This window comes from Danio rerio, chromosome 7 (assembly GCF_049306965.1).
Source record: "Danio rerio strain Tuebingen ecotype United States chromosome 7, GRCz12tu, whole genome shotgun sequence".
NCBI classification, from domain to species: Eukaryota; Metazoa; Chordata; class Actinopteri; order Cypriniformes; family Danionidae; genus Danio; species Danio rerio.
In genome coordinates this window covers 53,171,213-53,188,996 of record NC_133182.1, presented here as the reverse complement: position 1 = coordinate 53,188,996, position 17,784 = coordinate 53,171,213, and the positions used below count along the sequence as shown (strand labels likewise).

Genomic DNA, 17,784 nt, shown 5'->3' with positions numbered 1-17,784 from the left:
AAACAGCAGCTGCTAATCACCTGACAAGGAGGGTTAACAGAGGTGCTACTGTGCAGAGCAAGACATCCAGACACCTTCAGATCAACTCATGCATTCAGCGCTAATCACCAGCAACTCAATGTGAAAATAAACATATTACAATAACAGCTGGAGGAAGAATGAACAGAGTTTGCTGAACTGAAACTGTGTGCATTTTTAGATACTTCTACTTTCTGTTATCTTCTTAGAACATAAAACTAAATGGCTATTCTAGGTTAAAAACAAATAAAGCTTTTCAGAAGCATTTCTTCACACTTTTATTTTACTTCTCTGAAAACAAAGAATACGTACATGCTTGTGTATTTGGAAGTCTACACTACCTGACAAAAGTCTTGTCACCTATCCAAGTTAGGAACAACAAATAATAACTTGATTTCTAGTTGACCATTTGGTATCAGAAGTGGCTTATATGAAAGGCAAAGGCCTCTAGATTAGACTTATTTTACCAAAGACTTTGCTTAGACAAACGTCTTGTCTCTTAACAGAAATAATGTCCAGTAGAGAATATAAAGTCATGGTGCAGTGGAAAAATAATGAATATTGAGTATGACTCCCATGAACTTGGAGGACTGCATCCATACATCTCTGCAATGACTCAAATCACTTTTTAATAAAGTCATCTAAAATAGCAACTCCCAGAGTTCATCAATATTCTTTGGATTCATCTTCAATACCTCCTCTATCTTACCCCAGACTTGCTCAATAACGTTCATGTCTGGTGACTTGGCTGGCCAAGCCTTTACCTTCTTTGCTTTCAGGAGCTTTGATGTGGGGTCTGAAGTATGAGGAGCGCTATCCTGCTGTAGAATTTGCCCTCTCCTGTGGTTTGTAATGTAATGGGCAGCACAAATGTCTTGATACCTCAGGCTGTTGATGTTGCCATCCACTCTGCAGATCTCTTGCATGCCCCCATACTGAATGTAACCCCAAACCATGATTTTTTTCTTCACCAAACTTGACTGATTTCTGTAAAAATCTTGGGTCCATGTGGGTTCCAGTAGGTCTTCTGCTGTATTTGTGATGATTGGGATTCAGTTCAACAGATGATTCATTAGAAAAATCCACCTTCTGCCACTTTTCCAAATGATCAACTAGAAGTCAAGTTATTATTTGTTGCTCATACAACTGGAATCGATGACAAGACTTTTATCAGGTAGTGTATCTATGGCGAAATGTGTACAGCTGGGAAAATAAGTAATGAATACATCATGTTTTTTTTTTCCTGGGAATAATATTTCTAAAGGAGCTGTTGACATGGAATTGAAGCAGAATTGAATAACAAAAATTTGGAAAACTTGGTTATGTGTAGTAACATTGAAATGGTACAAAGAAAAAGTACCAAACTACTGAAATGTATTTAATACTTTAAATAAAAGGCTGTGTTAAAGCTTTAAGATGCCTCTCATATAGAAAATTAAGTCACATGCATTGTCAGGAGTTTTTCCAAAGACTTCAGAGTGTCAAAATCTTATGTTCCTGTGGGTTTGTCGATCAATTCAGAGCTCTAATTGATATTTTATATTGGATTCGGTTCAGGTGATTGGCTGGGCCATTCCACAGCTTTATTTTCTTTCTCTGAAAGCATTTGAGAGTCTTCTTGGCTGTGTTTTGCATCATTGTCTTTCTGAAATGTCCACTCTGGATTCATCTTTATCATCCTGCTAATGTAGATAGTGGACTAAAGCAGCTAATATTCATTTACAATGAGAAAGGGCAGAGCGTTGCTGAGAAAGAACTGAGAGATTTCAGCTGCTATCTGGGCTTCCACTGCCTTTCTACATGTCCCGTTCTTTGTGTGTTCAATACTTTTTCCCTGTGTCATTTCAGTTTGTTATGCATAACTTGCATAAATAAAAAATAAAAAAATTGTAAATAAGTTAGATTTGTTTTCTTTGCATATAAGGATTTCTTTGGTTGTTATCAACATCCGGGAAACATTTCAAGTCAACGACACCTTTAGAAACATGTTTTCTAAGAAAAATGCTGACGTGTTCATCACTTAATCTCCCCACTGTATTTAAAGGAAAACATTTTTTGTATTTTGAGGTAACTGAAAAACAAGGAAATTGACTTTCTCTGGATAATGGGAGCATGAAAACTGCAATGTTGCATTTGGAAAACATCATTGATTATGTAGAACGAACATCATACATTACCTCTACAATGTCATCGTCAAACAAAAGCCAGAAGCCGTGACTCTTCACTATAGTGATATAATGACCTCGATTTGGACCACTACAAAAAAACAAACAAAATCACATTTAGTAAAAATGATATGGTTAAAAATTTCTAGAATAAAAAAGGAAACTTGCATTAATACGTGGGTCACAGATTAAGAAAATTTGATTTCATCGCCTGTTTAAAATCCGCATGAACCGGAATTTGTTTTGACTTATTTCAGTATGATGATCAGTGCTTTCCACAGGTTTGAAATATACTGGCCGGATTAAAAAGCACCTTTAACCCACAGCACATAAATAGTTACCCATATGCGACAAAACATAATAAGACTTTTAACACTGTTTTTATTATTATCTATTTTAACGTTTTTCTTTTCAATACGTTAAAAAAAGTAAAAAAAGAAATAAATAAATGTAAAACAAAAATCCACTATTTCTCTTTTATGCTATTCAGGTGCCTATGCACCCACTGACAAGTAAAATCGGCTTCACTCTCTCATTCAACTTCAGGTTGCTTTATTGGCATAATATTTTTGACAGTATTGGCAAATCATTTTAGGTGTATAAAATATGAAATTAAGTGACGCGGTGGCGCAGTAGGTAGTGCTATTGCTTCACAGCAAGAAGGTCGTTGGTTCGAGCCTACGCTGGATCAGTTGCCATTTCTGTGTGGAGTTTAAAAGGAATAAAAAAGGAATAAAAATAGACTATCTCTAAAAATGTAAATATTTATAAGAATAAAATTTGTAGATCATTTAAATAAGACAAATTAGTTAATTACACATTTCTAATGGTGTACAAATACTACGCAGCCAATTTAGATGTCATTTCGTTCTCTCCGAGTATTTAGTATTTCATGAAGTATATTTAGTATTTCATTTCATGAAGTTTTCATGAGTCGTTTAGATTAAAGAATCTATTATTTAATGTCTATCTCGCTCAGCTGCTGTGCGTATAAAATTAAAGACAGCTTAGAAAACGAAAGCAAAACTAAATCCTGAACATTTTAGTAGATTTAGAAACCCCGGCCGGACGCAAAAAGGTGCGAGTCTCTGTGGGTCTGTAGAGCATGTGAGTGTTGACAGTTCTCGCACACAAAGAATGAGCAGTATAAAACGGGTGAACAACAGAAGATTTTCCACAACTTAATCACTTGCAGATGTTTGTTTATATTGGGCAGACACAAAAAAAAAAGTGTAAAAGGAGGATAATAACAGTAAAAAAAAATATTTAATAATATATTTGGGCAGCCATTAATATGTGTGGGAAGCACTGATGATGTACTTACAACTGAAACAAAATATTGAATGTGGGAAAGGGCTTCCCTCATTCCTTCATAGCAAACTAATGGTAAGAGAAATTAAGAATATTGTGGTTGAAGCCATCAAACTGACACCAAACAGGAAAGCAAAAGGTCAGATGTTAATTGAAGATTGCTGAAACAAACATTTTTTTTTCATGGATTAATTTTTCACCAAAATATAGTTTGCTTCATATAATGTTTATTTTGCTAGCGCTCATTGCAAACTTAAATTTCACATGGACTTCAAACATCAGCACCTGAAAATAATAAACACTGAAGCCTACCTCCCACAGTGCACCACTACAGCCACCAAATCGTACAATCGGTCAGGATTTGTAGCATCCCCAGAGGTGTTAAACAGCCTTAGCTCCAGAGGGAAGACTACACGATAAGATAGCTTGGTGTAGCGATGAAGCTGGTCCATATACTTAAAGCGCTTTAGGTGCAGGGCAAGGATCATGGGCAATTTCTTTACCCGCATCCTGTAAGGAAAAAGAAATAGGAGATCAATTTGAACTCAAAATTCCATTTCCATTCCCAGACAGCACTTCACATGCCAACAGAGATGCATTCATGAGGAAAAAATAAATAGGTGTATATATAAGGTATGCTGAGCCATTAGTTCCAGGAATGCCAAGGCATCAATGTGAATATATTAGAAATACACTTTAGGGACAAGACAGATTTCAGCCATACTGCATACCTTTTCTGAGCCTCTTGTTTACTTCTGCATTGCTCACAGTAGTACTTGTATTCACTACATAAGGTCTCCGTGTTGCTGAAACCTCTGTCAATGCAGAGACAACATGTTATTATTCCAAATTATTAAACATTTTAAAGAACAGTGTGGGATTTGAGGCATTACCTTAGACAGTGTGTGATGGAGGTATTCTGCTCCACATCCACTGAGAGGTCTAGGAAGTCTTCGTCTTTACTACTCACCTATGGCATAAATGGACAGGGTTACTTATAATGCAATTTAAGTTCACTTATTATAATATAAAGGTTTAGTCCAACAAAAAAAAAATGACATTTCTATTATTATTTACTTGGTAGGGATGCAACGATTAACCGGTTTCACTATTAGCCACGCTATAATTTGTCACAGTTAACTAATCGTGAAGGCTTCTCAACACCATGTTTCTGCAGGGAACAAAACTTCTGCAACTAAACAAAGTTATGCCAAATGTGCAGTAGTTTAAAGTTACATCTAGGCTAATATGCAAACACCCGATTAACTATGGCTGAGTGGCTGAGGCTATTAACAAAGGGTAGTTCACATGTCATGTCTTTTGTGTAGCAAGTTTGTTATTTCTTTTCTTGCAAGCATATTGGGAGCGATGTGCACATGGCACAATGTGGTCACGCTTTTCAGATGCTCACTGCGAGTCACGTGACAAAAACTGACCGACTAGCTTCCTACCTTGTATAAAATATACACATTTCTACTCCAAAGAGAAATAAAAACTTCAAAACTAAGAATGCTGAAAAAGTTTATTATAAAGTCTGATCTGTGCATTTCAGAGGTTTGGCAGCCTTTAACTTCATTTGATCTCCCAAAAGTCCAGAGAGAGAAATGGACTATTGCTTGTTTTTATTATTATATTGTGCTGAGCAGCAATAAATAACACTTTAATATAAGTTTTCATGTCATTTTCTAAACTAGTAGTGTTTTGAAACTAATGAATGCATAATAATCATGATAAACGTGATTACTCTTCAGACTATAATTGTACAAGCAAAATATAATCGTTGCATCCCTATTACTCATCCTCATATTAAAGCTCCAAAGAACACTTTGTGTGACAAAACCTATAAAACATGACTTTGTTTGTTTGTGTCGCATATTAGCTTCAGGTTCAACAGAACAACACACAAGCATAGCATCACTGCTCATAGTAAATGTGCACCCTGACCTGATAAGGAAGTCTATTAAAAACAAATTTGTTTTCAGAATTATTTTGGCACACAAAAGTGTTTAGAGATGTTTATGATTACAGTTATACCACTGAGTTCACATGGAATGTTTTGACAGTGTTTTTGGTTCCTACCGAGTTATACTTTATTGAACTTTTCAGGAAATTTGCTTTGGACTCAAGCAGCACATTTGTGCAACAACTTCGAAATTTAAAAATATCATGAAGTTAGACAGTCATTTAAAATGTTAATGGATCATTGCTGGTATATTCTGGACTTTAAATGTCTAAGGATTATTGCTGTGATGGAGGATAAGAGACAGCTCTTGGATTTCATACAAAAAAAATCTTAAATGTGTGTTTTGAAGATGATCTCAGATCTCAGGGGACTGGAAATACTCACATGAGGCTGAGTAATAAATAACAGAATTTTCATTGTTGGGTAAATTAACCTTTAAGGTTTGTATGAACTAGATTGTCAAATGTCAGCTCTAAAAAGGGATGTGCAGGTTCAAAATTAGTTAGTGGCTTGTTTGAATGTTGGTTTTAAAGAATAATTAGGCTTATGCATGCATTTCCAAAGGGCTTTTACGTGGTTAAAGTAAACAGTCAAGCTCTGTCTCAAATGCCATCATAACTTCGAAACTTTAATGATGCAATAGCACAAAGAATGCTGAGCATTGCATTGTGTACACAAAGTAATGGCATTAAAGAGGGTACAGATGAAAAACTTGACATGTTATAAGTCCACTTGACCTTAAGTTAAAACTGCACAATAAATCAGAATAAAAATTGTTATTGTCTGGAAATAAGGCTTTCATTTAATAAATTCATTAAATATGTGCCTGCACATTTCAGAGTGAAGTGTAGCACTGTTTCCAGATATGGAGCTAAAAAAAAACTCTGAATGTGCTCTTAATTGTGGGATGTTTACGTAGCAGTGGTAATCAGCATCCCAAAATTCTAAAGTGATTTTAATCACTTATAAACAGTATGTTGCCAAAAACATTTATTTTACCCTGAAAAAAGCCTGAGGATTTTACAGTTATAATTTATATATAAATCATATGTTACAGTTATGTACAGTTATATATATATAATTTTTTTTTTTTTTTTTTTATTGAGACATCTATAAATTATTTTGGAATAATTCAATAGATTAAATGTTATATATATATTAAATAAATGTACTTATACAGCTGTACTATGACAAGAAAAAAGTTAGCTTTCTTTCTTCAACACTATTAAAGGTCATATACAGCTCCATTGTGCATGTGTAACTTTAACTCTGGTTTGAATGAACAAATTGTAAGACTCAAGTCTGATGCCTACTCTCTTCTGATTTGTCCAATTAATGGAATGGAATCTCTAAAAACACTTGTAAGAGTGGCCATTATCACATCTAAATTTCAGCCACAGAGGGTTCCTCGAAACTTGTAAAGAAACAGTAATAAAGATGGCAGTTTTACTAAAGCAATGAGAGCCCAAATCCTCATGTTTTGAAATTAAATGCAAAGTGGACTTTTTTCATAAGGGATGTCTACACAACCCAAACACTTTTAGGCCACAAGTACAGTTTTTGTGACGCAAGCTGGTCAAAGCTGACATTTTCAGGAGCAGCCACTGAAGACCTTAAGCTTGCATTATGGCATAATCACAATTATTGTGGTCATAATTGTAACCATGATTATTTTAAATGATTATCAGTGGGCCATATGACCAAAAGGATATAGAGATATATTTCATAATACGAAAGTAGAATGGGACGAAGTAAAAAAAATTAACAAAGATTTCTCATAATAGTGAAAAGAAAAAATATATATATTTACATACGTATCTTTTTAAAAATGTCTAAATGAATTTGCTTTTTTGTAAGAATCAATTTAGCAGACTGTTGCGGTAATGAGATTTTTTATTACTTGTTTTGGAAATTATGCTCAAAAAGGTACTAAATGATGTGTATATATTTTTAAATTAATGTTGACAAATGCTCCAGACTTTGTTTCAATTATCTGCAAAACCAAAATTTAATTTAAAATTTTTTTAAAAATTCATGTTTGAAAATTTTTTAACTACGTTTTCGTGAGAATCACCCATTGTATCTAGCATGGATCGAACCGGTGATTCTTTGCATGGGAGTGAGTTGCTCTAACAAGAAGACTAAAGATCATGGCCTCTAGCATCTGACACTAGAGCACCTTCTAAGGTCAGAAGAGTGAGGTGTACCTGCATAGCACTTTGCTAGCTGGCCTTCAGCTGGCCTTCGCATTCAGACACATTTTTACTCGCCGACAGGTTTTGAGAAATCGCCGCCGAATGCCTGAAATCACAGGCAAATCGGTGCTCTTGCACGTGAGTGATAATCACATAGTATGAACTATCACAGACGAAACTGAGAGAATCGCTGATGAGTCAACGATGCCTGTGAGATTTTTGGCATGCTAAATATCTGGAGCTGTCGGAGATGAGTTTTGACTGCAAAATGACATCAGCAATCGCCTACAGCCAATGAGAAAGCAGCTCACTTGTGTATGTACCTGCAGGCCAGCGGAGGTTGGGGGAGAAGTTAAAAGCGCTCATTATCGGTTTATTTGGATTCAAGAAATGGAGGAAATACTAGTGGAGGTTTGATAGGAGCACATGTGTCTGTTTGACGTTTCATACAGAAAGTTAAAAAAGAAAGTTGAGGAGAAATAGCTAATTCCCTTCAAACCAGGGTGAGCAAATATGTACATTTTTTACCCCATTAAAGGCTTCTTTCTCATTATGTAGTTAATAACAAATGATATACTACGTCTTTTTGGCTGTGAGACGTAGTTTGGAAGAAGTTGTCTGTGAAAGCCCCTGTTGCCGATCCATCTTGCAGCGTAAACAAAGCAGCAACAAAACGCTAGGCCAGAGAGTCATGCAGTGTGAAAACATCTGTGACACGACTTCTTTAAAAATTATGTAGTCTGAACACGGCATAAACCTCACTTCCAGCCCAATGTATAACCGACCAGTCCTACTGCACCCAACCCAGTCTGTGCTAGGCTCAAACCGGCATTTCTTTGGATGGAAATCGGTTGCTCCAACAAGGAGACTAAAGACCATGGCCTCTAGTGTCTGTTGCTATAGCACCTTTAGAGATCAGAGGAGCGAGGTTTACCTGAATGGTACTTCGCTAGCTGGTCTAGTTTACACTCACTAAGGGTGTCATGATCCTCCAAATCCTCGATTCGATTACATTTTCGATTCTAAAGTCACGATTCGATTTGATTTTCGATTATGAATAATTAATTAATTAATGACCAATTAATTATTTGTAGCCTACTGTTTAAACTACCTGACCTGCATGGTCTTTGTTTAACCCATAAACAAATCATACAGTAAATGAATAAAGGCAAGATACACATAATTACCACCTGTCAATCACTTTTTTCTGCGGGACTCGTGAATAGGCAGTGATCTGTGTCGTTATAATGGCGTCGGTAAAAAAGACGCACAACCAACAGGAACCAGCCAACAGTATCTGAGGTGTTCGCTAAAATGACTAAGTACAAGTGAGTGAAAGATTGAAGCAATCCTCTGACTGCCTGGACCTGCTGTCTCGAGCGCATGGCTATGTGTGCGTCTGTGTCTTTGTGGTCACGTGATGTGCATTTTCAGAGGTAGAGAGGAAGGAGGGCTGCTCAGAAATGCTACACGCCACTGTGGATATCAAATCGTTGTCGTTCTAAAATGCCATTTAAAAACAAAGACAGTGTAAACAGGGCCTGAGTGTGTACTTTTCGCGAGCGGATTTGCAACGGGGGCGGGCGGAGGATCGCGATGCCGGTGTTGTCTATCGGACGAACCGTACGTAATACGTACATAGCAGAGCTTGCAAAACTGTGTTTTTTTTGGTCGACAACACGAACGTTGTCAACATAACTCACTGAAAATCCAAAATGCTTACACAGCGGCGACTTCATTGAAAGAGGAGAGGGTTTAAGTTCTGTCGACGGGTCTCCTGCTTCTGCAGTTTAACAAGCGCTGCAACAAGCCTGTTTTTTTCCGGCTTGGCAAGCCAGGCTGACATGACATGGGGGCTTGGCAGCATCGACGATTCTATCTTTTGATTCGATAATCGAAATTGAGCATAAATTTCGATCGATTTCGATTAAAAATCAAAATCGTGACACCCCTAACACTCACCGCTCTAAACCTCACTCCCATCCCGGACGAGCCCCCACATATAACCCCCCGGTCCTACAGCATCCAACATGATTTGAGCTGGGATGAAAACGGGGATTCTTTACATGGGAGTTGAGGTCAGAAGAGTGAGGTTTACCTGCATAGCACTTCGCTAGCAGGCCTCTGATATGCTCACCACCCTAAACCTCACTCCCATCCCAGACAGGCCCCCACGTATAACCGACCAGTCCTACTGCACCCAACCCAGTCTGAGTTAGGATCAAATCGGCATCTCTTTGCATGGGAATCTGTTGCTCCAAGAAAGAAGACTAAAGACCATGGCCTCTAGCGTCTGTCACTAGAGCACATTTAGAGGTCAGAGGAGTGAGGTTTACCTGCATTGTGCTTCGCTTGCTGACCTCTGTTACACTCACCACTCCAAACCTCACTCCCGCTTCAGAAACATTGCTCGCTGCAAAAATTGGGACTTGCTCAACTTTTCAAGCGCCAACGGAAGTGTCAGCCAATCAGATCGCTGTATGCAAATACACCAGCTCAGACTGTAGCCAATTGCTGACTAATTTCATTGGCTGACGCTGCTATGACAATCACGTCAGCCCCAAACTTCAGACACGTCCTTTGTAAAGCGATGCTGAAGCCCTGTGTGAATGGGGCGTTAGAGGTCAGGGGAGTGAGGTTAACCTGCATGGCACTTCGCTTTGGAATAGAATAAATCAAAGAATAAGGAAGCGTTGATAACATTAGAGAGCTGAAAATCTAATATAAAACAGTGTAAGGTGAACTTGGTCAGAGGAGTGAGGTTTACCTGCATAGCACTTTGCTTAGGGGCCTCTGTTACAAACACAATTTGTTATTAAAGCTACATTTAGTCAAAAGCAGCGAGCGATCTTCTCTTTTGTTGTTTGATTAAAAATGAAAAACAAAGTTTGCAACAGAAAGTCAAAAGCCACATTACATACTTTCATTAATTTCCATGTGAAACTGAGCTTTGCAAAGGAACGAATGTGGACTGCTGTAAAGGTGGCAGGATGACACATAATTACCATTTTATCTCGATTAATGCTTTTTCACAATCATTAAAGGCAAAAATAAATATAATTTCAATTAATTGCACAGTCCTAGATTGCATTATGCGAATCTGGTAAAGATAAATCAATAAAACTACATGTGTTTGTGCTGTAAGAATAGGCAAGCCTTTTACATTCATAAAGAGCTACATGACACTACATGAATGGCTAAATCATCCATCATCACAACACACCCCCAAGTCTCAATTCAAACCCTGCAAACTTGTTGAAAACTGTCCTCATGTCACATCTATACAGCCTCACAGATGGTGATGTGTCAAAGTTGAATTAGTAATGGCCTAGGCGCAAAAATATACTCATTCCCAATATCTTATTCAGAGTGCTCATGATTCACTCCACTTCCTCTGACTCACCGCTTCACAGTTCAGGCACCGTGTTTCATTGGTCAGCGTGCCTTGGAAGATCTCGTGCACCCAGGTCTGCTGGGTCTTTTCCTCTGTTTCACCTTCTCCTGTGCTGCTGCCGCTTCCACCTCCTCCGCTTCCACTCCCACCATTCTGTACTACCTTTCCATTCTGCTGTCTCTCCTGGCTCTTCTCCTCCTGCAGCAGGTCTGCAATGGTGTTGAGCAAGTAGTTGAGGAATTCGTGTGCATCTTGCTGCATGTAGTTGTCAAACAGCTCTGGAATAGGATAAATCAAAGTATAAGGAAGTGTTGATAACATTAGGAAGCTGCAAGTCTAATATAAAAACAGTGTAAGGTGAACATGAACAGGAGAAAAATTGATATAAAACCATTGCATATTAATCCAATATATACAGTGTTTCCAGCATAGCTACTCAGTTTAGCTGAATCTACAGCAGCAAAAGTAATGAGATTTTATCAGAGCTCTGAATTTGCAGTCAAAGCAAAATAATACAAGCAAAAATAAATTATGTTGTCTCTGCTGGCTGCAAGACTACTGTAGTGTGGCAAATGGTAAATTAATTTTATGAGTAAGGAATAATATTGTGTTTAGCTATAAAAAAAATAAAGTTATAAATAATCAAATAAATGGTCACTTTATTTCAAAGTATCGCTGTTAATAAACCATTAACTATTATATTTGCCTTAATAAGGTAGTAGTTAGGTTGTGTAGTAGTTAAGATAGTTTTTAATGCTAACACAAGGAAAAAAAACAATTCATACTACCAAAACATATAAAATATTTATAAAATATATTTAAATTATATATCGTCATTTAAAATCTATAATAAACATTGCATTTCTATTAGGCTATATAGGCTATATATTAATCGTCACATCATAACTAGTTTTATTTAAAAATATAAAAATATTAAAAATATCTAGCTTTATTTTAGCACAAAGTCAGGATAAGTATGGTTCAGATGCGTTTTAACTATAAGCATTTCTTTAAGTTGGATTTTTTCAAAAAATGATTTTGTGAAATTAATCTTTGACATGGCCTAATTCAGTCAGTATATTAAAGATATCAAACAAGGTTTTTACATTTTTAAGGAATATTCTTTATATTGCGTAGAATGATTTCGTCAAAAACAGAAATATTACAACAACAAAAAATAATAGCTGGATTTTTACAGAGAGGGACTCGATAGGTGGATGGATAGAAGGATGGATGGGAGTAATGATAGATGGACAGATGGACAGAGAGACAGACAAGACAGATAGATAAATGGACAGATAGACAGATAGGAAGATAGATGGATAAATAGATGGATAGTTGGATGTGTGGGAAAATGGACAGACAGACAGACAGACAGACAGACAGACAGACAGACAGACAGACAGACAGACAGACAGACAGACAGACAGACAGACAGACAGACAGATAGATAGATAGATAGATAGATAGATAGATAGATAGATAGATAGATAGATAGATAGATAGATAGATAGATAGATTTTTCATTTATTTGTTTTGGCTGGAATAAACAGTTTAACTGTATATACACTACATTTCGTTTACTGTATATATAATCTGAATGTCTACATTAAAAATGTTTACAAACACACCTGGCTGAAAATATTATCTGTTAAACAACATCTTTAAATATCCCCACGCAGATTCCTGTCTACCTCTAGCCAACCTGATTAACCCACATCAACAACACGTCTCATCAGACAGTCAGTCAGTCAGTCAGACTCTTCACTGTAGGGCCAGTTCTCACCATTTTCCTTCCTCAGTCTGGAGATGAATTTCTTCGGTGGAATGACTCCCACTTTCTTCTTCTGAGTGGCGATGCTGTTGAACAGGTCAGCCAGGCAGGTAAGCAGACTCTCTTTCCGCCGCGGCTGGATCTTATAAGCCAACACTTTCTCTCTGAAGGGCCGGCAGAAGTACAGTGCCTGGAGCACCGAGTTACAGTAGCAGGTGTTGCCAAACTGAGGGACCAGGTTGTGATTGGAAAAAAAGAACAAAACAAAACAGAATGATGAAGACGTAACATGATGTACCTATAAATGTTTCAAATCAGAAATCATGGCACCAAGAATGTAAACCTTTGGTTTACTTTGGTTGCACGATATTGAACAGAAAAAATGGATTTTGAACACTTCAAATATATTTATATATTTTTTGGAGATATACACTACCGATCAAAAGTTTGGGGTCAGTAGGATCTTTAAATGTATTAAAATAAGCTATCTTGCTCACCAAGGTTGCATTTCTTTGCTCAAAAATACAGAACAAATTATAAAATTGTGAAATCTTATTGCACTATGAATAATATGAACAATTAAAGATGAATTATCAGCTTCATTACCCCAGTCTTTAGAGTGACGTGAACTTTCAGAAATCAATCTAATATTAATTAATATTATAATTATAATTATTGTTATTATTATTATTATTAAGCAATAATGACTGGATTAATCATTTCATTTGAAACTACATACAATAAGTAATAAATAAATATTTAATAAATAAGTATTTAACTTTTTTTACATTTATAAAATTCTGCCTTGATGAATAATTTTATTTAAATTATTAAATAAAAATTATAATAAAAAAACTGACCCCAAACTTTTGACCAGTAGTTTACATCAGTATAAAAACATATTTTCACCAGATGACTTGATTAGCTATATAGGAAAGAATTATTCATTTTAGAGATAGCAAGATGACTTTTGTCTTAAAATAAATTTTAGTAACACCTTTTCAACAATAAAAATAAAAACAACATTATTGAAATATTGTTTTACAAAAATAGACCATCTCAGTCTTTCTATTTCACATATTTCTTGTAAATTAAATTTGTTACTTGGAGTTAAATTTGTAATTAAAAACCTGTAAAATTCATCAACAAACTCAAAGTGAACATTGTTTCAATGTAATTTCAAAGCTATTTCTGACCAATTGAATATGAAAGACTAAACACTGTGATTTTATTGTGATGATTAGTACAATTACACAAAACAAGAAACATTGATATAACACACTAGGTATGTGAAATTAAAAACACTAATAATAATTACATGCTAACTTTTAAAAAAATCTATCGAACATTTATTTTGAAAAAAAAAATAATTAATACTGTTGTCATTAAATCGCTGCAATAAGAATCATCATAATGTCATTTTTATTTCAGGAAATCATGCAGTCCTAGAAAACTATTTGAACTGAACTAACTTTGCAACAATGTCACTGTTATTAAATTGACCTATAAACCTTAAACAAAAAACACACACACAATTGCCTTCTATTCCTTACAACTCAATTAAACTGATTTCTACGACCTTTGCGACACTGAAGTTAATTGAAGCAATCCTAAATTAAACTGAGCCCAATAATGTAACTATTATCTTCTCTAGAGCGACTGAACAGCTTAAATTAAATTAGTTTCTTAATTGCATCAGTTTCATAACATAAGCACTGTTATTTTTCAGGTTTTATTTTGGCAAAACTGATTTATTGTAAAATGTACTTTACATAATTACATGAAGCTTGTATCATATTATTTTGCTGTTTTTTATACATGCTTGCCAACTCTGCCATTAAGAGATGGCACTAGCGCATTAGATTAAGTTGCTTTAAAATGTAAAAGCAAAAATGGCAAGGTCATCTACTATATATAGAACATTTGCAGACAATTATGTGAACTTACATTGACCAGCCCAAAGTAGTGTTCATTAACAGGGAATTGTTCCGGTCCAATCTCCTTTTCCAAAGCAGAGGCATTGGCGCCCTTGAGAGAGAGAAAGAAAAAAAAGCCACAATGGTTATCATTGCTCATGGGGTCTCAATAACACAAGGTACCAGGAACACCCTGCACCTATTTGAGAGTAACAGGAACATCCTGTTTGTGGAGCGTGATGCCAGGCTTGGCTGTACAGGATGCAGTTGCTGGGCAAGCGCAGCCACTCTGTTTTACCAGGGGAAAACATCAAGCTGTAAGTGCTCTTAGTATCTGAGGTATAATGTATGATGTTTTCTCATAAGGTAAAATGCACAAGTCAGTTGTTCTTAACAATTGTCATTCAATTACTTATTTTACTTGTTTTCCCGTTCAGGCTAACACAGTGTGTCACTGCGACATGCCATAAAAGGTATCTTTTCCATGTTAAAATGAGCTTTTGTCCTAACCATCCACAACACAACTGGGTTCATTGCAGGGCCGTGTGATTAATCTTTGTGACATTTCAAAACAATGCCATAGCTAATGCACATCATAATCAAAGCTACTATGATCCTCCAGAGGGTCACTACAAGGTTCTCACATTAGTTAAAGGTTGCATGAAATTACTATTATTTTATTTTTATTTTATTTTATTTTTTTACATCACCTCATACTACGGTTTTTCGTCAAATCATAGCCAATGAATCATTCTCCAGTATCTGACATGCCCCAACCTCTTTAAGACCTTCTCAATTGATGTGCTTGAGCTTAACCAACTCTCACTGGCAGAGCGATAAAAGTGATAAGAGTGATAAAACAAAACTGGCTGTTTTTTTAAAGGGGAGGGGCTATACTATACCCCACCCACTCTTTGTATTTCAGTTGAGATTACTTTAAACATTCCATATTTCGAAAAAACTTCATGGGACCTTTAAGGCCTCGGTATACTTCAAAGAAAACCAAAAAATGAACTCAAATTATGTCAGTTTAGGAAAAAATTGTCCAAAAGGAAGGTTAATTTTAGTTCATATTAGCATTTCGAAAGCTTAGCATTAATTTGACTCTTAAACACCTTTGAGCTACCATTGGTCTGTGCCGATTATGCAATTTGTTTGTGTGTTCTGCAGGGCGGTGAGTGTAGTGTCGCGGATGCCGCCCTTTTTATTCTGCCACCCTAGACGCGGATATAACAGACGGTGCAGGTGGTGAGGGTAGTGTAGTGGATGCCGCCCTCTCTATTCTGCCGCCCTTGACGCGGATATAACCGAGGGCGCAGGTGGTGAGGGTAGTGTCGGGGACGCCGCCCTCTCTATTCTGCCGCCCTAGGTCGCCTCTATGGACGCGCCGGCCCTGGTGATCTGGAACTCCACCTTATTTGGCATGCGACTAATTCCCATCTCATATCCAAAGGGCTCAGACAGGAGAACAACATATAACACGACAACAACATCAATTTACCAACATAAAAACACTGAAAGGAAGGTCATGTCGAGAGAGAGATTTTAAAGTCTTATGGCAGACGCCACGTCTTATAAATTGCAAAACAATGTTCCATTCAGTGTCTCTCCACTGCAAACAGAAAACAATGTGGAGATGTGGCATGCCGCGGTGGCTGGTGTGCAACAGGCTGGAGAAGGCTGTTTGCCAGATGTCTATGAAATTGTTCTTCCCTCACAGAAGATCTCGTTGTTGTGTTTAGGGCAGTGGTTGCCCAAAATGTGAAAATCGGGGGGCCCGAGGGCCAGAATTGAGAACCACTGGTTTAGGGGTACACACAGCAAGACACATTTACAGCTCTGCCTACTGCAGCATAGAGGTGTTAAAGTGTTTGAAAACAAATTCTACCTATACTCTAAAAAAATCCACCTGTACCTATACTCTTTTCTTTGTTACATTCAAAACTGTCACTAAGAACTGTGAAGTGATGAAAGTCAGCCAACAGTGATAAAGCACTGTTTGTGTTTCCAGATAAAGGAGATTGAAGGTAGGTGTAAAAGTTATGCAGTTGAAAAAAAAAAAAAGAGCAATAAATCACCGTAGACAACTTGTAGTGCATGAATGCCATTAAGAAAAGAACACAGTGCTGCAGACAAATGCAATGGATACATGCCACTAACATTCTCCTAAAACATTCTCCTATAACATTATAACACTATAAGATTATTTGTAATATCATATGCCTAGTCAGCATATGATCACTGGTAGTGTCATACTGGAACAGAGTTTGGGCACACTTTGCTATCCGAACCGTGCCCAGGCCCTTTTCCAGGATCGTTTGAGAAGTATGAGTGCTCTGGATTGGGCTCAGACGCAGTTCAGTTGGCCAACCCTGGCCCGGTTGGAAGAGGTGTGCCAGAGTGCGGTTTACTTGGGCTTTGACGCGGTATGCTTGTGTGTGAGTGCAAAGCACACCAGTGAGCCCAAAATTGAAGACGAGACGTGACTTTAAGGGACTGTTTCATATGGATTTATTAAAGACGCAAACCCCTCACTGCAAGATAGCTGCACCTTTAGCAAACCTCATAATTCTTGCAGCACGAGGACTTTATGATTGTTTATGAGCGTCAAAAGTGGCCGATCTGTTTGGCGAAATATTTGACTGTGTGTCACTGCATATCAAACCACTAAAACGATATAACTAAAGAAATCTCCACTGTGCTGAGCGAAACCACTTACTGAACAGAGCATCATCGATGACGTAAGCGTGCTCAGGCACGAGTGTAATGAGAGTGCAGGCCATCGGGGAAGACGGAAGGGGGGACAAGCGTGCTTCGGCCTGGTTCAAGGCAACTGTACATAGTGTGAGTATGCCCTTAGATCCAACTGTGAAGCAGGAGTTAAATTCCCCAAAACAGTGTTCCCAGAAATCATTGCCAATTACTGTGGTGCAAATAGTAGATGTACTTTTATCAATGGTGGAAAAAAATTGACTGAAAAAGTTTATCTAGTGTGAAAGCCCCTTATCTGACCCTGAGGAGAACCATTCAGTAAAGCATACTCCTGCA

General features: G+C 37.0%; 1 protein-coding gene across 3 annotated transcripts in view; it reads right to left on the bottom strand.

The window, feature by feature from the left end:
* usp12b (ubiquitin specific peptidase 12b) overlaps positions 1–17,784 on the bottom strand; it is a 31,962-nt gene that overhangs the window by 11,838 nt on the left and 2,340 nt on the right. For all 3 annotated transcript variants that reach the window (XR_012382681.1, XR_012382680.1, XM_683267.11), the window contains exons 2-8: positions 14,768–14,848; positions 12,833–13,046; positions 11,056–11,324; positions 4,388–4,464; positions 4,226–4,309; positions 3,807–4,004; positions 2,196–2,274 (exon numbers count right to left, since the gene is read on the bottom strand). Coding sequence is in view for 1 of the 3 variants with exons in the window: in XM_683267.11 (XP_688359.3) it covers positions 2,196–2,274; positions 3,807–4,004; positions 4,226–4,309; positions 4,388–4,464; positions 11,056–11,324; positions 12,833–13,046; positions 14,768–14,848 (1,002 nt within the window). In the remaining 2 variants the exon portion in view is untranslated. The remainder of the gene's footprint in view (positions 1–2,195; positions 2,275–3,806; positions 4,005–4,225; positions 4,310–4,387; positions 4,465–11,055; positions 11,325–12,832; positions 13,047–14,767; positions 14,849–17,784) is intronic.